The sequence below is a fragment of the Vanacampus margaritifer genome, chromosome 8 (assembly GCF_051991255.1).
Source record: "Vanacampus margaritifer isolate UIUO_Vmar chromosome 8, RoL_Vmar_1.0, whole genome shotgun sequence".
NCBI classification, from domain to species: Eukaryota; Metazoa; Chordata; class Actinopteri; order Syngnathiformes; family Syngnathidae; genus Vanacampus; species Vanacampus margaritifer.
The window spans coordinates 7,379,134-7,405,798 of NC_135439.1; the positions used below are offsets into that span (position 1 = coordinate 7,379,134).

Here is a 26,665-nt window from a genome sequence, read left to right on the forward strand (position 1 = left end):
CAGCCAATTTTGAGTGGGCGGTCCTGTTTTATGCAAATGAGCCACAGCTCACGCAGCCTTTGCTACTACATACATCACCATGGCGACTAGGCAGAGCTGGCAGATATTCCATTATAATGTTGTTGTTTTTGGAAAGTGTCATGTGACATGCAAATCCAAACAGAGATTCAAGCTCAGATCTCCTATCTGTGAAGCAGACATGCTCACAAAATGCACTTACTATGATAGTGAAGCTTGGTGTCCCAGAACTGAACAGACTTGTGAGAACCTTCTTCTTAACTTCCAGTCCTCCATTCGGGTGGTCAACTCCTGGCATCCAAAACTTTACTCGGCTTTGCTTTCGCGCTGGCGCTGATCCACGTGGGCCTTCAGTGAGGAGGAGGAGGAGGCCCTCTGAAGGACCCGGGACTGCAGCCAGCTGGCCTTGCACTGCAGCAGCAAGGTCACGCCATGCAGAGGATGTGTTTGCACTTGCTTTTGTCTCCGCGCCTATTACCTTTCGCTTGGCCTGGCACGCGTTCCAGAAGGAATTCTTTCAACATTTACCTTGCAAACATCACAAAGTGATGTCCAACCTGACTTCCTTGTTTATTCACTTACTGGGTTGGTTCCATTAATTTGTTTGCTTTACATCTTCCTGTGAAAGTCAATTAAAAGTATAGGAGGCATTTTGTGCTCTGCAAACACTATTCAAATTCACTATAATGTGAGACAAGTGTACAACTCCATGGCAACAAGACCAAAAGGACATGTTGGACTTAATGAATAAGCGATTGTGCTAGAATTTGGTGTATAATAGGAGTCTAACCATCAACAACCATCCATCCGATTTTAGACAATTTAGTCTTTGATTAACCAAAGAAACTAAAACATATTTTTTAATATGGATTCTTATATTCCCTTTCCTTAAACTCGTGGCTTGTTGTTATCTAATATGTGAAACTTTTCAGACACCCAAGAATTAAATAACATCATGAGATCAACTTTAAGAATTCAGAAAAGACCGTGAACAATTCTCAAAATATACAATTTATTCAAAATATGTCAATGCAGCCATCAGTGTAGTCTAGTAATAACAACATTATCAGTAGTTTTTTTTATATATATATTTGTTTCCTTTTGTCCCTTTGTGGACACTTGTTGATACTCACGCATGTAACTACTGTATATTTTGTGAAGGATTTGGACTTGTCAAATTATTCCACCGCAGCAGCTTGACGATTAGTTTGACATGTACAAAAAAAAAACATAATTTTTGACATTTTAGGCCCAAAAAACGACAACAACAGAATGAGGAACACATTAAACACTGACACCTGAGTGTACTTGGCAGGCAGTTGACACGCATAAAGCAGGATTACCAAAGTTGATCTTTAAAGTGTCTTTTCCTATGTTACTTTCCATTAGGAAACCAGTAACAACACAGACAAATGCAGTTCATGGGAACAGACGACATTCGTATTTACAAATGTATCTGTACAAATCATTGACACTGTACAAGGGAGGTCAGGGGGAACGCGCGTTTAAAGGAACAGGTCACACCTAAATTGTATTTTCTTTTTCATGAACGACTCTTTGGCACTGATGTGGAGATGAGGCAACATGTATGGTATTTCGATGAGTGACAAACACTGTTCGGTAACGGAAATGTGGTCATGAACGTGTCAATCAAAAATGTAAATCCAAATTCTGCAATGCCACTATAAGGGGTGTGAAGTTTAAGGAAGGTTGGATTTACACTGCAGGGCCAGACCAATTAAGATTTACTCCCTATATCTTTTTTTTTTTTCATGTGTAGGTGACACATTTCCAACATGGCTGTTTTGACACCAAAGAGACGTATGAACCAGATGCACAAATTGCATGGAAATAACTTCAAGTGCTAACACGTAAGTAAACAATAACACACGTATTAAAATGTACATAGCGTGCAGTTGGTTGCACTCACAATCCAAAGTGTAGCAGATTTGTATCCATGTTTGGAAGAGACCCGTGGGTTAAATGTCATTCTACCTCCGATGCGGCCATTTTGTGTTATTAGATATCATACTATGATTAAACCTTTCGCTTTCATTTGAGGGGGGGTGGGGGGGGTCCTATGCTGGCTCTTTTCTGAATCGCACTCACTCTCCACGCACCATCCGCAACAATAAATACACTTCAATGTAGGAACACATAAATCATGTCATAAATAAATGTACAGTCGACAGTTTTCGCTCTTAAGTTATCTCAAAGTGGATCAATAAAAATACAAGTTGGGGGGCAGACGTACTGTATACGAAGGGGACGGTGGCTTGTCAAAAGTACACGATAATACTTTTATGGCATTCCTTCCCTTTGCTAATCAACAGCGTTGAAAGCGCTATGTTGGCTTCTGATATGTTGAAATCCATGACGAATGTACTTCACAATGACTTTTTCATGGATGGTATATCTGAATAGTTCACTTGTATACAGCGCAACCTCCAAAGCCAAACACAAAAAAATAGTGGTACCGTTTGGAATTTAAACTCCACCAGTGTGGTTTGCTTATTTCTTTGGCTTTTTTTTTTTAGGGAGGTGGTGTGTGGTGACGTCACTGACAGGAAAGTGTCTGCTCAGTACAACGGGTCAGATTGGGTGGGACAAACTCAAATTTGCATTCACGTCCTGTGGTTGACCTGCTGTTTTTATTCCACGGGAACGGAGCATTCCATTTTGCGAACGTGGACCTTTTGAGTATTTCTCAAGTTCCAAGTGGAGCTCTTGCAGGCTGAAATGGCAACATTTTTAGATGACAGCCCATTATATAGTTGTTCTTTTTCGTAGATCACCCATTTTATTTACCATCCTCTTTTTTTCAACAGATTGATGTGGTTTGACTTTGGATGTGGTTTGACTTTGGATGTTCCACCTATTTCGGTTTCATTTTGATTTTTTTAAGAAACAAAATTTGTCTGAGAGATTTTGCCAAATTACTAAGGGACATGGCCACAAAATTTGCTAGACATGTCTGTGTCTGTGTAGACCCACAATAATGTCTAAAGAAGCAATGCCCAATTAGCCACAGGAAGTCTGCTGTTTAAAAAAAAAAAACATTTTGAAATCATCATGGACAACCAAAACCAAGGTCACGGAAGTGATCCACTTCGGAGGTTCCACTTATACCTTGAATAATCGTCAGCTGTGCATCTTTGTATTCCTTTATCCAAAGGCTCAATTTGTTAGCCTGCTACTCTTGCATGCAACCTCCGTTCAATGTAGAAAGTCCACATTTCTGAGTGACACTTTCTTGACCTTTCCCCCAGCTCTTCTGTGCAAACACTCGCAGTTCCTTGGACTCGCGCGACGACGGCGCTACGACACGCAGCAGCAGGTCCGCGACTTGGGCTGCTCTTCGTCGACGGGCTGCCTGAGTCTGAGGAGTGGCGGGTCGCCGCTGGCCGGCGTGTAGAACACGGCGTTGCCGTTGGACGACACCAACGGCATGCGGGGGTCGTCCGAGATGGATTTGGCATCGCTGAAGGAGTCGGTGGAACCGTTTCCCAGGTGACCGTTAAACAGGGGGTGGTTCAACAGCTTGGCCGCCGCCCGCTGCTTCTTCAGCTCCGAGAGAGTCTGAGCTCTCTCGCGAGGTGGAGTTTCGTCTTGGCCGCACGGGCTGGTAGCAACCGTGTTCTTGTCCACTTTGCCGTTGGCGGGTGGCTGTGGGGGAACGCACGTCGTTGTAGCGATGAGGCCGTTGTGCTTGCTGCTGCCATCTTTGAGGATGGTTGGCAGCTTGGTCTGGTCGGATGGTTCGGTTGCCTCCACGGGCTTTACCTGCACAGTAAGCAAAGAAATTCGGCCTCTGATATCGGGTTGGGTATTACGGGCAAAAAATAAAATCTAAATTTTTTGGGGTCATTCAGGACGATTACGATTTTACACAATTTTAATCTAATAAACCCAACAAATGTTTATTTAAAGGTTTCATTTATTCAAAAATAATTCCTGTCCAAAATGTTTAGACAACAATAATGTATACTTATTCTAAATCAGTTTTAACATAAACTTAACATTCATAGTTAAAAAAATAAATAAAATTACAACTCACAATAACATCTGGATGTAACACAACATAAGAACAACAGCTCTCAACTCATTTTCTCCCAAAAACATATAAAAACTTTCTATTTTAAATATTGCCATGATCCCAAAACGTATTTATATGTTTTTTTTCAATGTTTTTTTTTGTTTTGTTTTTTAATGCTAGAGCATACAGAAGGCTTTGAAGCAGCCTCTGAACTGAAGAGAATGCATGAAGCAATGGTAGTTATTATAAAAACACCCAGCAGGTGGTAGCAGAGTATAAGAGATCAACCAGGGTCATGTTGCAAAAAAGATCTTTTCTCCAGTGTTTTAAACAGATTTGTGAATAATGACTAAATTTAGCTATATCTAATGCTAATTGCTGCAAAACGGAAACAGATACAAATACACTTTTTTTTACTTTTACTTCAGTGAAAATGGCTGGGAGTGAATGAGTTAATAATCCAGTAGACAAAATTTGATTTCATGATGTAGCAAATTTTCAATGATTTGATTTTCAAAATGGCGATTAATTCGATTTATTTCCCAGCCCTACTCTGAAGCCAGTTTGGTTGATCAACAACTAATTTGGGCACCCCCATTTTTGCCAGTCAAGACTTGGCACAATATATTATAGAAAGGAAAACCTAGTAGGACTGAATTGCGATGGAGTCCGAAACAAAATCACAGTTGTTTGTAAGCAGAGGCGCTCATGACAGTCTGGCAGCGCAAAAGCACTGTAGCTGAACCGAGGTGACCTGAAGGAGATTAGATTTGGCACGTAGAGAAAGCGAGAGAACATTAGAGGCCGCAGAAAATCGAATGTGCAGCTCATTAACGTCCTCCCTGCCACTAATAATAGACAGTGACACGCAACCCCCAGTGTGTGCTGTCCTCCTTAGACTGGCGATAAGACATCTGGCTCTGTTGCCAATCACAAATATTCTTTATGACAGATGCTAATTATGAGATGACTCACATGAAGCACCTGGGTTATCTCCTGCTCGGGATCCTTCTCTTTGTCCTCCTCCTCCTCCCTCCCTCCCCTCCACACGATGGCCTCCGTCTCGTACTCCTTGCGGCACAGGTTGTGTCTGTCGGACAAACTGGCTCGCCTCACCACCTTCCTGCGGATGAGGAACGAAGAAGGATGTATGAGCAGCTTATTTTACGCAGGCGCAAACAACTTTGCAGAATTAACAAGAGTTGTTGTCATGTTTCTACCTTGGACAGCACAATGGTGTAGTTCTACAGCTTTCTCCCACATTACAAAAACATTAGTGCTGTCACTATTGAATCTTTTTCAAATTGATTATCCTATCAATTAATCCATCGAATAATGAAGTGATCATCCCTGCACCCACACCCCCATTTTTTGTGTGTGTGTTAGTCAACTAAGGTTGAACATAAGTTGAATTGAGTGGATATAAATGTCCTTTTTTTCTCTCCAAATTTTACGTTTTTTGGATGTTTGTATTCAGTTTCATCCCAAAAACATTAAAAAAAAAAAAAAAAATGGCCGTGTTTTTCAAATAGCGCAGCGACGATATGCATTGTCCAACAAAATTAGCTTTTGCTAAACTGTTAGCAATCACGATTAGCATTAGCTAGTAGTAAACAAACACTTACTACCATTTAGCTCACACATACATCATTATATCTACGTTACACATGTAATAGTGTCTTAAAAGTCACTTATAGACGATGCTTTGACATTATTATTCTAAAGCTAGATGTTAGCTACAGGAGGTCAATAACTTCCTGTTCCTGTCTTCTTCTGGGTATGTTTAGTGCATGACTGCCCTCTACTGGTTAAGTGATGAACACCTAAGGTTATATTTTGGAATACAGTAATACAAACCAAGTCTTTTTAGGGCGTTTAGAACTTACTTTATTGTGATTTGGGGAGCTCGATATGCTGTATTGTTTTGAATTTTAAAAAAAAAAAACTAAATAAGTTCTGTCAGTTAGTGTTTTTAAGCAGACAAATAACACGGTCATTAGATGGTGCACTAACAGAGGAAATAAAGATCAGATCACAGTCATCATTCCAATACTTTGCGTCTGCAAAAAAAAAAGGCTGTGTATAAAACATGGACGCATCAAGCATTGTTCCGCGGAGCTTCGAGACGAATTTAAATCGACTTATCTCACATCAAGACTCTAAATGTATGTCTAGGTTGGAATGACTGGTGACAGTCCAAAATGGACCTCGCGTCTCTTACCAAGAGTCAGCTGGGATGGGCTCAATCTCACCTGTTGGCTTGATGGGAACAAGCCGTGCAGAAAATGTAATCCATGGATGTTCCCTGTGATTAACTAGCAAATACTTTAGAACTAAACCCAGCGACCAGTTGGTGACCAGCAGAGGGCGTGCCCAGCAAATTTCAGCTGGGAAAAAACATGTAGTAGCAATAAAAACCAGCAGGTGTCAGCACTGACCCACGACTGCCAGCGCTGGATGTCCGTCTGCACAGCGAAGTCTTGTGTTTGAGCTGAGACTTCATGATGATGTCATGCTTGTGCTTCAGGTCCAGCAGAATGGCCCTGAACTCCTCATCCTCACACAAGTCTTAAAATGGAGGATGGAGGAAAATGTTAGCACGATTCGATAGCTACACATTCGAATAAGGTGTGAGTATACCAATGGGGGTCTCCTCGAGGAAGGTCTTGGCATTGAGACTGGCTCCGTGAGACACCAGCAGCTCAGCCACGTGCATCTAAAAGAGCACGAGCGAGTGTTTACGTCGACAGTGAGGGACGTCTCTTAGCCAGTCGGCATCTGATCTCACCTGTCCCCAGCATGCGGCGGCGTGCAGCGGCTGCCATCCGTCCGAGTCTCTCAGATCCATGCGAGCGCCGCCCTCCAGCAGCAGCTCGGCGGCCTGCATGTAGCCGTTCGCTGCCGCGATGTGCAGCTGCAGAAGGCCAGAAATGATATTTCAACTTAAGATACCGTTCCTATTTGCTGAGTTGCTTGACCTATTCCAAATCTTTTTCTTCTTTTTTTAAATTTTATTGTGTCTCTCGGTACTGTAGATCAAGCAGACTGCACAGGAAGGAAAGTTTTCCAGTGACACAAAAACACATTTCTCTTGAAAACAAAAGATTAGCCTTACATAACTTCCGACAATTTCCACGTGCGCTCTTCTTTGGGATTTTGCCAAACCAGATATCCACTTTTTAAAGGGGAAGACAATCAAAAATATTCTTTACAATAATATATTGTATGAGCCTTCACTAGTCTAAACATGACATTTTGATTAACTAATTTGCTCCCAAAGACGTATTTAAATGTTTTTTATGTTGTTGTTTTTTTATGCTAGAGCATACAGAAGGCTCTGACCTGAAGAGAATGCTTGAAGCAATAATAGTTACTACAAAAATGGCCAGCAGGTGGCAGCAGAGTATATGAGATCAACCAAGGCCATGTTGCAAAAGGCTCTTTTCCCCACTGTTTTAAACAGATTTGTGAATAATAATGAAACTTAGCTATATTCTAATGCTAATTGCTGCAAAACAAACAGATAGATATAGACAGTTAATATTGCATTTGTGGAATATGAGGTTTTTTTTCAGTAGTTAAACAAACTGTCTTCATATTAATTCATGGTTCATAAGCCTTTACTTTAGTGTAAGCCTAATTTATAAAACCAAAACATTCATTTATAATAAATCTGACATTTTTATTGTAATACAGATTAATTTATTGCTTGTGTTTATAAAATAAAGAGGACCTCGAAAAAATGATCACATATTAAATTGTAATTGACATGTTGAGGGGGAAAAAAATTAAATTGGATTTTTTTTTAAATTATTATTATTGAGCCCAAGATAGGTGAGTAAATCAAGTTACAAGCTTGAACGATATAAACTCTTTAAGTCAAGGTAGCAAGTGTACGTCTATCCGAAAACATACCAGTGTGGCTCCCTGCGAGTCCTGACGGTTGACTTCGTCGCTGAGCCTCACCAGTTCCTGGATATCTCCCAGCATCCTCCTCTCTGTAGACGCCCGGGTTTCGTTGATCATCTCCTGGGTGATGCCTGCCGAACGAACACACACAGACAAACAGCGATTCATTTTCCCTTCAAAGCGTCGGTCTATAAGCGCGGCGCGTTAGCGGTTTCACCAGAGCCTTTTCACACTTGATGCTGTCAGGGATTTCACAATTGGTGCGAAATAGTGAATATTGGGCTGACTCCATTTTGATTTTTTTTTTAATTTCAAATCCAACGTCTTGGCAGCAGCAACTTAAAATGGAGGACGCGGCACGCTACAGCGCTTCCCTTCTCAAGAATCCTCTATAATAACAAATGGATCAATATCACACCATTCCTACATTGTTATTCTTTGTGGAGGAAAAGTGGCGAGCTGTCAGGCTGAGGATAGTGCTTCGATAAACAAACAACTGTGGATGGAGAGTGAATATGTGAGCAACACCATCCTGTGTCTACATCTAGAATGTGCGGGTGTTTCATCTCAATATGTCACTTTATGATACCTTATATCTCAATAACTGTTGAAGATATGAAAATCAAACTTTTTTCCTGTAAACTAATGACCTTAAGTTTACGCAGCAAAATTTTGAACCCAAAATCCAAGAAATAAACCTTTTAACAAACTTTTCACAAATGTTTCATATGTGAGCCCTTCTTTACATGGCACACATCGAAACGGTAATCGGGGTTGATGGTTATCAAGGCCTCAGTTATCCGAGTCTTCAGATCATCCACTGATATTGGAACAATTGCTCCTTTCCAGGAAAAGACATTTGAAGCAAATAAGAGGCACATTCAGTGGAAATGGCATTTTACGCAAAAAGCTGAAACCTTGATTGTGACGCAACATTGGTCTGTCAAAACCACCTCAACCAAAAAATTGGAGATTTTACCAATTTTATCTTGCTACGTTTGCCAGTTATTGAGATATGAGCTTTTGCAACGTGACATAGTGAGATGAAACATCCTGTATTCTGAGAAATGGGAAATAGGACGAGCGGTAGTAGAGTGACCTCGCTGTTCCAGTCAGTCTCCTTCATAATAAATGCTAAATTATCACTAATGAATGAGGAATGACTGTTATTGCATGCGAAATAAATTCCCAGATTTTGTTTCACAAAAATCTAATTTATGATTTTAATCCATTTATTTTCCTCTTTGTTAATAGAAAAAGCAATCAAAACAAACTTGGTTGTTGTTTTTTTGTTATATTATTATTAGCACTGAATTATTATTTTTTACCTTTACAGATAATGCTGACCCAGGTAAGACTGGAAGTTATTAATCTTGCTTAAGAACAACAACAAAAATAAATCTGTATTATTTAGATTAGCTGCTGCATGCTAACCCAAGCTAGCACTGTGCTTAAGCCTCCTCATTTTATTTTGTATTAGTCTCACTTTTACATAATTGTCACTAAAACAGAGACTTAATAGCACTGATATTTGTATTGAATGCTTGTCATTGTTCAATAAGGACAAGGCCACAACAGAAGTTTATTCAATTCCATGTTTTAAATGATTGCCAAATTATCCCATCTCCTATTTATAAGTGCTAAACTGAGTTCATTTCTTTCTATTTGACTCATTTTCTTACCACTGCAGTGAATTGATGTCCTCAGATAAGTGTCTGCCTTCCTTCAAGCGCAGTGTTTTTTGTTGGGTTTTTTTTTAAGACAGAGGAGAGCCTGTCTGCTTGCCACTGAGTCATCCCTAGTGGTCTTGCCGCTTTTGGCAACGCGACGAGAGCAATTAGCGTCGCCGCGCTCCCCTGTTTGATGCTCTTATTGTCATTCTTCTCACCTACTGTAGCGCTATCTTCCTGCTGCAAAAGAGTGCGCCTGAGAAACTTCTTTGTGTTCCTCCGTACGTGTTTGGTGTCACATGTTCAACTAATCCCATAGTAGTTTTCCTTCAACTAATCTCCCAGGCTAAAAACTTTTTGTTAACTCGAGGGAATTTCGACATCAGCAAGTTTAGGAGGCGAAAGAACACGTGGCTAGCTTACTTAGCTTTAAAATGTGTCACTTACTGCTGAACTATAGCAAAGCATTTGAAGCATCCGTTTATAAGTTTGAAATGAAAAAAAGCTGAAGTGAATCACATAAATCGTCTCTTGGATACTCAGGCCACTTGAACCACGCTTGATCCCACTTCAAATCTAAACTCCAATATGTTAGGCTAGTTTGAGTGTTCAAATGTCTACTCAGCTTCTTTTTTTTTTTTGTTATTCATGACGACCACGCGGAGCAAAAGAAAGCCATGTTTAAAGGTCGATAACGCACCTCTATTGGCCATGGCTGTCTCAATGATGTCCAGTGTCGGGTCGTCTTCACAAAGGTCATACGGCATGTTCCCGTCAGAGTTGACCGCCAGCAGATCGGCACCACTGTGGGAGAAGACGCTTAATTAAGAACTAGCACACTATTTAGAGCTGTGCGCGTAGTTCATGTCGTCTCACTATGCAATGAGAATCTTGACGAGGCCTGCGTGGCCACAAGTAGCGGCTGCATGCAGCGGCGTCCACAGCTCATTGTCCTGAGCGTTGACGCCGGCTCCACGGTCCAGTAGGATCTTTACCATTTCCTCGTAGTTGTCTATGCAGCACTGTGTGGAGAAAAGGAAAAAATGACTTTTCCCCCCTAAGGAAAATGTCCAACTTTTGGCTTTTTATTAATATTAATATCAAGTATAAGGCATATGAAAAAATCACTAAGTGAGCTGAAATTGCACCCTATTGTCCAAAACATGTTGAAGTTCAAAATGGTACCGTCCAAAATTTCTAAATTATTATTGTCATTATTATATGTTGGAAACAAATTTTTATAGTACACATAAGTAAAAATGTCCAAATTTTGGCCCATTGACTCCCATTATAAATCCAAATTGTTCATGTTTTTTGATGCACTGTACATCTGATGTGTTATAGTGCATTTCCCGCGATTACCCAATTTATACCTTCACTGGGGCATCAACTAAACGTAGGAAAAAAAGAAAGACTTTAGAGTCATAAAAGCCATAATACACCAGATAGCGCTAGAGAGCTTGGTTGAGCTGACTTATGTGCTTCCTATGTCCCCATTCTTATACCAAAACAAGAAAGCACGGTTGGGATCGAGAGCTCAGGCCTGTGAGCATGTGTGGACGCAGTAACAGTGACGTGCATGAGTGTATGTGTGTATATTCCAATTTGAATATGTTTTACAGATGATAGTTAGTTGTGCTCTTAGGACAATATTGCTTTTATTGTCCATAGAGGGCATCGAAAACAAATAAATAAATAAAAACGATATATGTATGGATAGGTCCGATGTCACTGAACATTTTGAGTGGTCACAAGTAAAAATAATATTAATAATAATTCAGAAATAACTTGGATATCACACTTGCAATAGTGAGCCAAATTTTGTATATAAAAAAATGATAATGTTACGAGGGTAAAAATGATGACATTCGATTTAGGTGACTAGTTTCAATGAGCTGAGGAAGATTGCCTTTCTGTCCTCTTCTGGTTACTTCCTTTTGTATAGCTGTTGAGTGACTATGTTTATAAAGAATCTGGTCTTCGGATGCGTTGTTTGATCCGAGCTGGTTGATAGAATGATGGGGAGGGATGGATTGCTGAATGGAACAATGAATGCTTGTGTTTTTTTTCAGATTTTCCTTTATGGATTGATTACACTTTAGTTTTTGGGTTTGAAAGCTAAGAAGCCATCAAACATGTAAACACGACAGTCAGCGCCACGTAAAGACAAAGCCATAAAAGCCATCGCTGTGCACCATCTCTCCGGTGCTTAAAAGACTATTTGTCTTGTTTGTGTGGCTGTGTTTACCACTCTGGAACGCGTATTCTTTGTGAAAATGTAGCAGCAGTCGTCTCCAACAGAGCTAAGTGACACTAGGCACAACACAACCGAGCATTGACTCACTCCATCAGCCATCTTTTGCAGTGTAGCAGTGAGCTTTTTGCAGTTTGAGGAATATATTTACTGCGCAACATCTGTGCATCAAACACCCATGACGCCAATAACGCTCCACTTCATAGATGGCAGATATGCCATAAAAGTTTGCTTTTACTCCCAGAAACAGCTGCAGGTTTATCACCTTCCTTTTAGGGAACCACCAAAGAGACAGTACCAGTTTCTCTCCTCCGGGTTTTTCATTGACTGTCACGCATTATTGTTACATGTACAAACTCGCATGACAGAGTCTATTATATATTATATCTATTGTAAAATAAATAAATAAATAAATAAAATACATTTGTCGAGAATTGAAGAAAATTGTATTAGAATATATCATAGACAGTACACAGTAAATTCTGTAGAGTAAATTTGACTCTACAGTGGGACCAAATATACTCAGTTTTAGAGTATTTTTTTGCACTTGGAAGAGAGTAAAATAAAGAATTGAAAAAATAATAATAATAATAGTCACTCAAGGACAGCCGATCTACTCCCTGAGCCACGCAGCTCCTGCTGTGTTTTATTATATCGCTCATGTCAGCTGGAATCTTCCTAACTCCGAGACCAAACGATGTTTTTGGTCTCCTCTTGGAGAAAAGTAAAGAGTAGGAGGGGCATAGCTCAGGTGGTAGTGTGGCAGTCTTTCACGCCGAAGGTCGTGAGTTCGTTCTTCAACCCTTGAGTGAGTTTTTTCAATTCTTTATTTTACTCTCTTCCAAGTGTAAATATTAGCCTACTTTAAAACGGAGTCTGTTTGGTCACACTCTAGAGTCAAATTTACTCTGTTTACATACGTACAATATCTCAATGGTATATGCGGCAGTATGGGACCGAACATTTCTCACCATTTTTTTTTTCTTTTTTTACAGGTCGCGGATCTTTCCTTTCATTTCCCAGCATGTGTCGTGCACAAGGCCATGCTTCGGAGGTGAGCAGTCTATTATGTACATCATTCTACAGTCCTTACTGCCCGGCACATCAGCCTGCATGACTCTTCCACTCCATCACGCTGTGTAGTCAGCTTGCACTCGTAAACACACGGATGATGCCAAGCACACAAACACACACACACACGCATACACTGTACCTGTATGCAAATGTTGCAATATAACCTTCAACCAAGGCCGGACTAATAAACCAAAATGACTGTTGTAAAAACGGGGTTCTTAAACTGACGTAACTGAATAAACCACACTGATTGGTCGTCATTTAGATCATGTGACTCGCAAGGCAACGGCAGCAAATGCATGGCTGCTATTCAGTCAGTGGCAGAAAATAAACTGACGGAACTGTACTTAAATGCTTTGCATCGCGATTAAACAATTTCACAGAAATGACAGATCGTCAGCCCTACATATTTTCACACGATTTAATATCGTCATATCGCCCACTGCTAGGCAGACAGACGATATGATTTTAAAAAAATTTAAATAAAATGTAAACACTGCATGGGCCAGGACGCTATGTTGCTACTTCACAGGTTTGGCCCTAGCCAATGTGGCTTAAGTACAACTAGAAGCTGTATAACAAGCAAAAAATAAAAATAAAATCACCTTCCACTCAAAATGTTCACAATTGCCTATATTAATAATTTAAAAATACTACAAAAACTGTTCAAGAAAAAAAATTACGAGCATCTAACCAAATGATGATTGGTAATTCCGTCCGGATTCACTCTATCAATACAAAACAGAGAAAGAGCTGTTTGTAACCTCTGTCGTTTTCTAGCCTCAGCCAACAAGCCTGTGCAGATAAGAAGATTTTTCCGTGTGCATATGTGGAAGCAAAAAAAAATTATAATTAGACAAGATATGGAGGAAATGAAATTACTGCAAGAAGCAAAGCACGGATTGCAGGAAGAACAGATAAGAAGTGACAGCGAGGCCCGCAAAACAAAAATAACAATTGACTGGAGACAGTAGTGACACAAACAGTATATTATGTTATCAATGATCGTTGTGGTCTGCATGCAAACAATGATTCAAGAAAAAAAAAGTGTTACAGATAAAACAAGAGTAGTCCATAGTCCTTACACTCTTTTAATAAAAGAAAAAGAGATAACATGACAGGAATTTTGGAATTTGACAATAATATAGTCATAATACTACAAGAAAATAGTATCTTAGGAAGAAAAAGTCTGAAAGACTAACTGTAGTACAGTACACAAGTTAGTTAAAAAAAATGTTTATAATCTGAGAAAAAAAATGAATTTTACAAGAATATTTTTGTAACATTTCAAGAGAAAGGTGGTAACATTATGCAAACAAATTGGAATTTTACTTAATATAATTTCCCTTTACTTAATATTAGTTTTGGAAAAAATGCCAACAGGAGGAGGAAAAGTTGTCAAGTGGTGACACTGGGCATGATATGAAAAAGTTTGAATTTCACAAAGATTATAGGCATGTTATTTAGAGTAAAAAAGTATGGTAACATTATGAAAAAAAAAAATAATTTTACAGGATTTTTGTTTAGTTTAGTAAAAGTGGTAACAATACATTTTTACTGAATATTTTAAGAATATTATTGTCTTGAGCATAAATAAAAACGTTACGAATGCATTGGGCTGGGCAATAAATCGAATTAATTCGATACATCGTCATTTTAAAAATCGAATTGTTGAAAATTTTCTAAATCATAAAATCAAATTAATAATAATTACAAGACATGTTTACAATAGCTACCAACTACTTAATTGTGGCATTTGAGAAAAAACTATGAATGTTTATGTCAAAAAAATGTTTGAATCAGTATAAATTATTGTTGTCTGAACATTTTGCACATGTCTGTAAAAATCGAGATTTTATTTTTGGGCCATATCGCCCAGCCCTACGATTATACACAACACAACAGAGGAATTAGCAGTTATGAAGGCTGTAGCGAGCGTCATCTACTTCCTGTATCAGTCACACACAAAAAAGACTGATCAAACAGAGATGCGCCGCACAGAAACGACACAGCTACGACGCTCTTTCTTGTAAAAAGACGGGGCGCGGATTATCTCACATCTCCAGCTTCCAGCAGCCCGCAGCAGTGGCAGATGCCTTAAATGCAAACCTACACACTAATTTACAGCCAAGATAATCTGCTTAGCCTCCTGAACAAACCCACATAGAGTACCATACTCCACCCACCTGCTAGCCGGCTGCTAAGCTAATCTTTTCCTCCACATTTGACTCTAATAAAAAGCCCTGGTCCTTTACGCCGCTTTAAGACCACCCCTTTTGCACATTTAATAAAATCCTCTGCAATGGGAGTGTGTGTAGGCTGTGACAAATGGCCTAGTTTAAGCATGGAAAACCGTCTGGCTGGGATTCTTCAGTGAGGTTAGGAGAAGCATGGTTGCATTGGTCCACTGAGCGAGGCTGCAATTAAAGATTGCAGGCGAGAGAAGTTTAAGCTGAAAAGAGCTGAATTGAGTGAGGAGTGGGGAAAAGGTGTCAGAGGGGACAGTCAGTTGTGATTTGTGGACCGTGTGAACCACTGTTGCGTGTTATTCTTCTCGCTTTACGACGCACTTGCCGGAATGAACTGAATGACAAATGACGCGGGGGCATCGTCGTGTTGTAGTTTGTGATCTATCTGGAGATTGTGCTGAGTCCACTCGGAGGTTAACCTTTTAAAAGGGCACTCATTGAAATTCAAAGGTACTGGCTACCAGTCCAGGTTGTATTCCGCCTTTCTCGCCAAAAGACAGCTAGGAGAGGCTCCAGTTACCCACATCTCGAATGAGGACATTTTTTTATTTTTTATTTTTTTTGTCACATTCGCTCGCATGATGGTCTGAGGTAGTTTAGCGGTTCACGTAGCGGGCTCGGGTGCAGCAAATTGGGGGTGATCAGCAGTCTCGAATGACCCTGCATTTACCAAGTATGATTCCCTGGCCTCAAAATTCATCAAACGCTGCTGAATAAACTGTAGAGGCACACCAAAATGTCATCTCATGGTTAAATAATAATCATTGATGATCATTCAAGCGCCCGTCTTAGATCCTCTGCGCACCCCTCATACATATTTAAGCAGCGAAATCATTGAAGTAAATGTTAGTTAACGACACTCCAACAGGCAACTCGCTGTGTGTTTCACAACATCATCAATATTTCTGATCTGATTATTCTGTTCATCCCAGCTGAGTTTAGATTAAAAAGTCACAGGATGACTTTGAAGTGGGCATCAAATTAATCCCGCGCCACCTGCGCCGAAACTGTTAACATACGTTGGCAAGGATGTCTTGAAAGAATTGACTGACTGAATTGTCTGGTTAGTTCATTGGTAAATTGTCTTTAAGCAGACAAAAGGGCTCCAGTGACAAATTTCACAAACGAGGGATAAGAAAAAAAAAGTATTTTTGCAATAAGAAAGAAACTGTGAGGTGTTATTTTTCTCCACTTGAGGTCGCCGACCTGGTGAGTGACGTGGGTGTCAGTGAATGAGCGTGTTGAGTTAGTTTGCCTTTCTGCATGCTGGAATTACTTCAAGTATGAATATGCTAATTTCATGTTTGTTTTAACGGGGGAGAAAAATCCCAACTTGAACAAGAAGTGCCAACGGGGCTATTGTCAAAGTGCAGCTGGCGGGTTAATGCTTATGGTCGGATGGGAATAATGTACATCACAGGCAAGTCAACAAACATTAGCACTATAACGTGTGCGTACGTGACGTGTGCCAAGGAATATATCAATAGTGATCGATCCAAATAGAAAATGATGGCGTCCGCACGTGCATGGACGTACACACACACATTTATTTTAACGCCTAAAGGTCAATGTGATGTTTTTTTGGCTCAGCTCATGCAAAGAAAAAAAAAAAAAGACAGCAAGCACGCCGGAGGTGACGGATCGAGTTCTTCGCGGTTCGTCTCTGTGCTTCTCAGTGGGCGCGGGAGTATTCGTCTGGAGCTTCCGAGAGGAAAACGCGTGTGCTAGATGAAGCAAAAAAAATAAAAAATAGCCGCGAGGCCCGAATGGAGATAAACAAAAAGAAAGTGATGAAATAAAATAAAAATTGATATTACACTTTTCATCCATCACTTTTTTTTTTTTTATTCAAATACTGGTCACAAGATTGGGAGCACTTGCTGTCAAACAGTTAGTGGTTTGAATCTCGACAAAGTGTCTTTGGGCAAGTCGTTATTGATTTACTTTTATGTATTGTTCATTTAATTATGTATATTATATCATTCCTGCTCAAAGACACATTTTCAGAAACAGTCAGACAAAAAAAAAATAATGTACCGGGAACTTGGTTGTTTAATTTCACACTTGATGGGTCGGCAGGCACTCCAGTCATAACAAGACATTACAAAGTCAATTTTCCAGGAGTTCAGTACACATTTCCGTTCTTACTCAAATAATAGTTTGGGTATAAATCTCAGCTGGAGTCAACGTGGAAACAGCCGCTCATTGTAAAGCGCCGCTCTCCCCTTGTGCTTTTCATGTTCTTCTAGGTGAAGATGAGCTTGTCGGTATTCTCAGGCACGGAAGGCGCCCGCCGCTATCCCCCATCCGCCCATGCATATATTTGCCTTCAAGCACCCCCTCGTTCCAACCCGTGCTTTCTGCCGCCCTCTTTGAATCGTCTCGAAAAGGCTGCCTCTGCTCTCTGGTGCCGCCCGCTGACGTCTCCCTAAGTGGCTCGTCGCATCGTAAGTACCGCGGGGGGAAAGTGTGCGCCGCACGCTGTGCACTGTTGCACTCAAGACAACTCAACTGAAGAACATGGTTGGGGGGGGGGGGGGGGGGGGGGCTATTAAACCATGCAGTCAAATCCCGCGACTCGAATGGCATCCTTACATCATCAATTGTAATGATCACACTAAAGGACAATTAGTCGCTGATGACTGCAAACACAGTTAGCTTGATTTGTGATTAAACGAGGCGACGCATCGACGGAGCAATCGGAATGTATATTAGCCACAGATTAGCACCAGTAACGGCTCCGTTAAGCAGTGAACAACAGCTGCTCGCCTTTCAATTTCCCTTTTCCAACACGACGGGACGGTGTGTTGAAATCATTTCCTCAAAATGAAATAGCATCTTTTGTATGTATTTCATTCTGCACAATGCCTGCAAGTCAAAATAGGATTTGATTTCCCTCCGTTTCATCATCAACATGGAGAGGCGGGGAAAGTATGGCCTTCGGGCCACATGCAGCCAATGCTGTCATTTGTACATTATCAAGTTCTCTAATATTTGGTGCATTTTTTTCCCTAAAACTGGTGTATTGATATATTTAATTATATTTTTAAGTATCTCATTAAATGATTGATCTATTTATTTACAATAACATTTGCCCCCCGTGACTTACAGTTTTGACATAGTTTGACTAGGCTAATTTAGCTCAATTTAAGTTTATGGTTAAAAATCAAAGAAAAATATTTCTCAGCACAGAATTAAATAAAAAGTAGACTCAAGCTCAGCTGAGAGCTAATTAAGATTTTAGTGTGCCTGGAACAAATGAACTCACTTTATGACATACTTTGCTATGGCAATTTACTCTGAAATGAGAGCAATTTGGAAGTTTCTAAACAGGATGTATGATGATGATGACAATTGGAGGATCACAGAAATAATGGCCAGAAAACGCTCACAACAAAAAATGTGTCTTCTGCGTAAAAAATAGTAAAGTGTCGGATAAGACGTTACAATGATTAAAAGGGAAAAGAGTTTCACTTTGCCTTTTAGCATCAAGGAGCACATCGGACGACACAAAATGAGGCGCGCTGTAAGGATTAAAAAAAAAAAAAAAAAAGACCATTTGGGCCTCACCTGATGAAGAGCGGTGAGGCCGTCTTCGTTGCAGAGGTCTGGGCTCACATTGTTCTTTAGCAGGTAGCGCACTGGTGGAAAACAGAGGAAATGATTAATGAGAGCTGACAGCTGGCAAATATTGCTTTTAAGGTCCATCTTTTCCATTGGCTTGAATTAATGTGCTGGCCTCTGCGGATTTAAACTTCTTACTCATACAATAATGAAATATATGCTGCTTATAGATGAATAGAATTGGAAATCATGTTGTTGGATGAGTTTTTGTTTATTTATGACCCAAAGTCTACAAATGTCGGCTTTGTGCTTACAAAATCAGCCACTTTTTCCCACTTTGCCGTATTATGCCGAAATAGACATGATCGTGCATGTTGCTATGCTGTCAATAAGGGTTCAACGGTGCTGCTAGGCCAGTGCCACATAAACTATGTAATCGATTATGATTATGATGTAATGCTATGTCACCAATACCACTCCTTTCATCCCCAATGTTGCTGCCGGTCAACCCTCATTCCATTAGTCAATCGCAATTGTGGGAACGGTCAAAGAGTTAACAGTCTTGCCGGGATGTTACCTAATTGACCTTGAGAAATATGGATGGCATAAGCCGGTGAGGGTGTGGCTTATTGTTATAGGGTGGTTTTTGTGATGTAATGACACATAGGATTATAGCGGTCTGCCGGTCTGGTGGCCAAAAGAGATAAACCCTGCCTCTACTAATACACACACACAGAAAATAAATCAGCAATTTGAACTTAGGTAAACCTCTGAGCAGGAAGTGATGGTTAGTGACATCCTGCTGCCATCTGTCTTGTTTACAAAAAAAAAACAGCCAGCAACAATAAAACAGACCAAAGAATGAGACATGTGAGGGACTTAAAATGGAAGTCAACCCCCCCCCCCCCCCAAAAAAAAAAAAAATTCACTATTATGTCATATGCAGCCCCACTAGTCTAAATATGATATTCTGATTAATATTACATTCGTGGAATATGAGTTAAGCAGCCAAATCCAGCCTTTTTTATCCATCTCAGGGGGCGGCCATTTTGCCACTTGCTGTCAACTGATGATGACGTCAATGTAACAGCCAATCACAGCGCCGCTTCAGAAGACATGTGAGCAGTGATTGGCCATTGCCTGAGCAACATTGATGTCACCTTCAGTCGACAGCAAGTGGCAAAATGGCCGCCCCCTGAGATGGATAAAAAAAAGGCTGGATTTTGCTTCATAACTCATATTCCACAAATGTAATATTAATCAGAATGTCATAGTGAGGTCACATATAACATATTATTGTCAAGAAATGTTTAAGGTTGACTTCCACTTTTAAGTGTTTTTTGTGTTTAACAAAGAGAGACATGATTCGAGGTTGAATAAGTCAATCTAATGTGCTCAATTCCTAACATCACTGATCTGTGTTTAAATTAAATGAACATCTTAGTTGTACGGCAAAACTTTCGACTAACTAACGAAATATGGTTGCCACGGCAATAACAGAGAGACTATTGTTTCGAGCCAGCGTACTGTTAAAACCAATGTCAAACATTTTGGAGCTTTTTTTTTTTATATTTATTCCGCTGTGATGTATTATTCTTGACTTGATGCGGTATTCTTGAGCTTTTAGCGGCGTTCATCTACATTCATAAAGGAGGGAAATCACTGTGTATGTTCTCTGGGACATAAGTGACTTTGGCTTTATGCACAGTGTAAAAATAGATGACTTTGCCTGAGGATGCATTTACTTTAAGAGGAGCTGGCGTCTTTTTGCTACAAGTGATCCGGTCTGTTTAACAGCTCATAAATTAAAAAAAAAAAAAAAAACTCCCATTACTTTTTTAGCACAACGTCCTCCCCCAGAAAGATCCTCCAATATGACATCCATTTGGGTATGTTGTGCTTCACGCGTTTCCAATGTGTAATGTCGTGGAACGATTCCGCTAGGTTCTGCTTGGTAGTCAGCTCCATTGGAGTTGACGTGACAAGAGTCAGTCTGTCACGTCAAAGTCTGCCGTAAATATGGCCAAGGACGAGGTTGTCTGCTTTGTATTAATTGAAAGGAGGCGAAAGCAACAAACAAACGGAGACTCTCGTTAATTATCGCCGGCAATCACGATGTAGCATTCAGGTCACAGTAACAAAGGAGAGCGAGACAAAATCATAGGATGTCATTTAAAAAAATCTAATAATCCATAAGAAATCGATGTTCCTTTACGGGCCTAATATCGATTCATAAAACCATGAATCAATGATTTTAATATTTCTCTTCCCCGTAATTTATATATGGGACTGTTTTCTTGAAATTTACTGATCACATGAATTTAAAAGTATTTCCTTACATTTGTGAAATACCTGACGTACTGCCCTTTAAGACCATTAGAATCTTTTTAATTCATATTTAACAATTATTCACTTAGAAGGATGATATGCCAATGTTTGTGTAACACTTAAGTGATTATAACACTAAATCATTTAACCAGTCACTTCCATCCGCAAAATTTTATTTGGAATTTAATGTTTGTGGAGTTTTTTTATCACGTCCTTGATATTTAAGAAGATGATGTTCCATAATGAATCAATATTGGATTGGAGTAAAGTGAATCGAATCGGGGAAAATGGAAATCGAATCCAACTGAACTCTTGTGAATCAAAATTGAATTGATTGAAGAAACTAGAATCGATACCCAGGCCTACAATTATTACAACTAAGAAATCGTTGTTAGTAATCGAAAAAATGATACGAGCAACTAAACAGCCTCAATAGAATTGAAATGACACGGACTTTTGTGGCTTAGGACACAATGGTCTTACAAAATGAGATGTTAGAACAACTAAATGAGCCCAGTGCGTGATGATGGTTTTTTTTTTGGTTGTTAAATTTCATACTTGATGGTTGAGCAGGCTCTCCAGAGACCCAATTATTTGCATACAAGCCATTAAAAAGTCCGCTTTCCAAAATATGTCCCCTTTATAAAATATCTCTCAAGCAAGGGTGACTTGGCTCCATCAGTCTGTGCCGCCGCCGCCACCGCCGCCCCTTGAGAATGAGCAAACACAACACACACACACACACACACGTCTTTAAAAAGCAATCCATTATATGGGAGGGTCACCGTGGCGATTATCTGCCGTCGCAAGCAATCACCGCACACATCTCGCACGCGACTTCCTGGGCGGGCTCGGTGAATTCCGAGCGGCGGGGGAGCTGGACAAGATGCTTCCCAGAAGATAAAAAAGATATGTCAACAAACGAGGGCACAGGAAAAGGAGCGCACCCTTCCTTCCTGTTATCACCACGGGGGCGCGCTGTCAATACCGCTAACGTTAGCGATAGCACCGTCCCAAGTGGGCCGAGAGATAGTTCAAAGGCAATAATGCGGGCGCCACTGTGGACCCCCCGAGTCATAACACTTATTAAAACGCTTCATCGCCATAGTGTGCTTTCAGTGGATATAAAAAAAATAATAATCGACACACTAGTTTTTGTGATATTAAAAAAAGAAGAAGATCAAGATGAATCATTTCAAACCTACAACCCAATTGAAAAAAAAAAAATCTATGGAGAAGCGCCTCCAAACTGCCCAAATTTTCTCCATCAACTTGAGGTGACTAAACATGAAACGATACTCTTGTCATCGAGCAGTAACATTTTGTCGGTGGGATGAGAACGGCGGACACGTTATTGCATGGATGGATGCCGAAACACAACATGGCTCCCGAGGGCCCTCGCGTCCCGGGCATCGAGCGGCGGGCTAAATTAGAAGCGGTTAGCACACGTCATCGGGCAGGTGAAACGGGGCATCGACGATTTCCCACACAGAAGTTCACTTTGTGCTATTGAAGTGGTAAATCTTTTGTGCGGCAATAACATCTGCCACCGAGTCGGCTTCGATCACACGGGCTTAAACGGCGCCGTTGAGATACGCTTGATATGCTTTATGTGATATGACTAAAATGTCACTGTGGTTTATAATCCCTCCGAGGGAGCGACGCGCTGTTAAAAACCCAAGGCCGTATTTTTACCGCGCGGTTGTATATTTAGGAAACAGGCCTGACAATCATGACGAGTGTTGTCTATTTTCTACAAGCATTTTTTTGTCATTAGCATTCCCTGTGAGCTGGAAGCTATCCCAGCCGACAAGACAAGAAGTGTGAGCTACTTCCTGGATTGGTCGCCGGTCAATCGGTTCCACTCAAGATTTCAAGAATCCTATTCATAGAAAATAAAAATCTTGGGAGGCATTCGGATAAATATTGTAAGCTCACTTAGAATAAGTGCAATTTTGGGAGAAATTTGCGTGGGAATGTTAATCGCGGAATGCTAAGATTTGAATGCATGTGGAATGCTTATGAAGTAAATTGAGAGATCAATTATGAAATGTTGACATCCCGGTTACTGGACAATGCACTTTACCAACTGTGCCACCGAGCAGTATCAGACACCTGGAAATGATGATAAGTTATATGTATGGAAGTGGGCGTGGAAAGTGATACTTAAAAAAAAAAGTTCAATGTCTGTCCCATTGAAAATGAATGCGGAAAAGTTGATATTTAACGTTAAATTGTGCGAATACTGTAAGTAATGTGGAATCAGATGCTAGATAACCCCGGAAGGCGTGAATTTTTGAAGCAAGTTGAAATTTGAACAATGTAAATCGCAAGGATTATGTGGGAGAAAAAAGTATGGGGAATAAAAATCAAACTAACATATGTGGCAATTTCTCAAAAACCCGACTTAATTGTGTTATTTAAGTCATTTAAAGATAAGATACACTCATAGTATGCATTATTTACCACAAGCAAGCTACTTTTTTTTTTTTTTGCCAGAGGAGTTTATCATAATGTGTTACTCGCCTTCCTCGGCTCTCCACGACACAGAAAGTAGGGCACATCCATAAGTAGCATGGAAATGACATTGGTTTTAGTAGGACGTTTGGGGAGAAGAGCGGCAATATAATTAGCATTCTGCCACACGTTATAATTATCCTGCGCATGATGACCTATTGAGGGTTCCTTAATTGTACGCTACGCCGCTGCAGGACACCGCCACGTACGGGGGGTCGCTACCAAATAGAATAAACATAACACATCGCTACGGGCCATTGCTTTGCTCTGTACAGGTAATACCGATGGTGTCGTTAGCGGGCAAATCCTTCAGGAATTGTTGCAGACGCCAGCAATTCCCAGACGTTATTAGCTGTGTGGATATCAGCTTTTATTTCCGCGAGGTGCCAAACACTCCGTGAAGTCTTCCTGAGACTGAAGATTTTCAATCAGTGTTTTTAGATTGGAGACCAATGACCAATGTTGTGTACAATCTCTACTGGAGCTGTCAAAATTGATCGATTAATCGACAAGTAATCGATTAGCAAAGTCATTGACAACTATTTTAATAACCGAGTAATCATTTGGAGCCATTTTTTTTATTCAAAATGGTCCAAATCCTCTCATTTTCAGCATATTAACAGTAATTGTTCACTGATTTCTGTAGTCCTTCGTGAAAGAAGACTGATGTGTGTTTAATCAAAATAAAACATTTGCAAACCGAACCGGTAAAATAGTACATAGTAACATAAATCCCCCTTCTTTTTTTTTATTATCACTATACGAATACAAAGTATGACATAAACACCAATCACTGGTTAATAAACAGTAATCAGGGTAAAATAATGCTTTTGTAATATACTTTAAAGCAAAATTAAAATTAATCAGATTAGTTGATTAATCAATTAAATAATCGATAGATCAATCAATTCTAAAAATATTCAATAGGTGACAGCACTAATCTCCACTAACTTTTGTTAAACAAGTTGAGACTAAACCAGGATAAATTTTGTTTGTAAAATGCAGCGATCTGGGTAAATTATTATTATTATTTTATTTAGTTATCAGGAATTAAAGCATATTGGAAAAGTGTTCTTCATATTGGACATGGCCCATTTTGTTGAACGCAAACACTAATGTGATGAAAGTAAACATCTAGTCGCTGATGGCAAGGGGGAATGTTTTTGCAATAATCCTTATTGACAATGAACAGCTCATCGATCGAATTTACACAAAAGCACCGCAATGCGGTTTGAATGAAGGCACGTGCCATGAAGAAAATCATCCTGATTTGTGTTCTTGCTGCTGGGGAAGCCAGGTAAAAGTTTGCACAATTTGGCCAAATGGGAAACCTGTCGTCACCGTGGGCCCACCGCAGCAGGGGGGTTCTGCTGTGTTTCTTTGTGTTTGTAGTGGAATAATTCCCCGCTCTCTTTCCACTTTGATAGCATGTGTCGTATTGCGGGATGCAAGATTTTATTCACAACCGAAGGCAACAACGCTCACGGTCCGCTGGGAAACAATCGGGGATCGATTAAGGCCTTCAAAATAAAAGCGCACCAGGATAGCAACTAGGGGTGTGAATTGCCTCGTACCTGGTGATTCAATTCGTATCACGATTCATAGGTCACGATTCGATTCGATTAATCCCGATGCAAAGCTATAAATTGATTATTGCAATGATTTTTTTTTTTTACACTCAAATTTAGAAAATACTAATCAGTAAATGTGTACATGTACACTGTAAGATTTGTATGAAAATGTATTTATTTATCTGAAACTTCAGGCTTATAACTGAACCACTGCATTTAACAAACAGGTTGCAGTCTGTTTCATGTTTGAACAGCACTGAAATAAAATATTACGGCTTAATGTTCCATTAATATAAAATTCTTCCATGCTTAATGTGTGAATCCTAACCCTAAGTAAGACGTTTTGTTGAATATTCCCATAAAAAAATTGATGTTTAAAAATCGATTCGGCCGCATATCGAATCAATTCGAGAATTGCGCGCTGTAATATCGAGATATATTGCCGAATCGATTTTTTCTAACACCCCTAATAGAAACTTGGTTGCACCACAGCATGGGATGAAAAATATGGGAAAATCCCGCCTAATATTCACATTCAGATATAGAGGACAATTGAAATCAATTAAGATGACTAGTCTGTTAAACTCCTGCTACATACAGTATGTCATAATAGTGTTGTATTTTTATATATATATTTTATGTTCACAATGGCCCTCAGAAGATTGAAACAAATGGTCCCTTTGTTTATCACAGCAGCTATGAATCTCCTTTTTTCACACAGGCCAACTGAAACGACACGGTACCGTTCCCAAGTCTGGCGTTTGATCTATGTGCGGTGAAGAGAGCGAAAAGTAGCGCTAAATAAAGTTTGGGGAGACAAATGTTTGTTTAGTTTCGTCTCGGCTTTGCCGTCTCTCCTTGTGCAGCTGTGATTCATAAACATGGCTGACACCCTCTGATTACCGGGAGGAACCAAAAGTCAAGTTGGCGGGGAGTCGACCCGAACTGTGAGAGTCCCATTTGGACAAGAACATATGTGAGGCAAGCACCGGACAAAGCTTTTAGTGCCTTATCTCCCGGTATAAGGCACATATATATATATATATAGTATATAGTGTCACATCCCTGTACGCACTTATACAATGTGTATACATTGTACAATGGTTGTGGAATTCTGGTAGCACCTGGTGCATGGTACGAGGGTCCACTGGTGTATTATCTTGGGGGCATTTATTTGGTTTCACGCAAAAGGTCTTAAAGAAATAGAAACAATGGAACCACTTTGTGAGATAATATTTCTCTTCTGCAAAACGATCATCTGCTCTTTAGGGAATTAGGGATGGACCGATTATCGGTGCCAATATCTGGAATTTTGACAAATATCGGCTTCGGCGGGTTTTACGGATCTAAAGGCCAATAAAGCTGGTATCTCACCGAGCTGTGAATGCTTGCGAACGTAGCAAATTTAGGCTTTTCATCAGGATTTGTAAGATGTTCACAGTCAGCTTTTTTTTGTCACAACATATTCAATTTTT

At 40.0% G+C, this 26,665-nt stretch overlaps 1 protein-coding gene and 1 long non-coding RNA gene across 5 annotated transcripts in view; one reads left to right on the top strand and one right to left on the bottom strand.

Annotated features, from left to right (window-relative positions):
- LOC144056369 (uncharacterized) overlaps positions 1 to 17,728 on the top strand; it is a 45,878-nt gene extending 28,150 nt beyond the window's left edge. The window contains exons 3-7 of one of the 2 annotated variants that reach the window (XR_013295052.1): positions 287 to 442; positions 1,799 to 1,889; positions 3,288 to 3,528; positions 12,883 to 12,941; positions 17,460 to 17,728. This is a non-coding gene — a long non-coding RNA (uncharacterized LOC144056369). The remainder of the gene's footprint in view (positions 1 to 286; positions 443 to 1,798; positions 1,890 to 3,287; positions 3,529 to 12,882; positions 12,942 to 17,459) is intronic. The other variant, XR_013295051.1, reaches the window with a different exon arrangement.
- The window catches only part of ppp1r16b (protein phosphatase 1, regulatory subunit 16B), a 52,083-nt gene continuing 26,431 nt past the window's right edge, over positions 1,014 to 26,665 (bottom strand). For all 3 annotated transcript variants that reach the window (XM_077573131.1, XM_077573132.1, XM_077573133.1), the window contains exons 3-11: positions 18,781 to 18,851; positions 10,510 to 10,655; positions 10,334 to 10,437; positions 7,970 to 8,094; positions 6,843 to 6,968; positions 6,695 to 6,770; positions 6,493 to 6,622; positions 5,030 to 5,177; positions 1,014 to 3,801 (exon numbers count right to left, since the gene is read on the bottom strand). In XM_077573131.1, the coding sequence (XP_077429257.1) occupies positions 3,337 to 3,801; positions 5,030 to 5,177; positions 6,493 to 6,622; positions 6,695 to 6,770; positions 6,843 to 6,968; positions 7,970 to 8,094; positions 10,334 to 10,437; positions 10,510 to 10,655; positions 18,781 to 18,851 (1,391 nt within the window). In that variant the 3' untranslated portion in view covers positions 1,014 to 3,336. The remainder of the gene's footprint in view (positions 3,802 to 5,029; positions 5,178 to 6,492; positions 6,623 to 6,694; positions 6,771 to 6,842; positions 6,969 to 7,969; positions 8,095 to 10,333; positions 10,438 to 10,509; positions 10,656 to 18,780; positions 18,852 to 26,665) is intronic.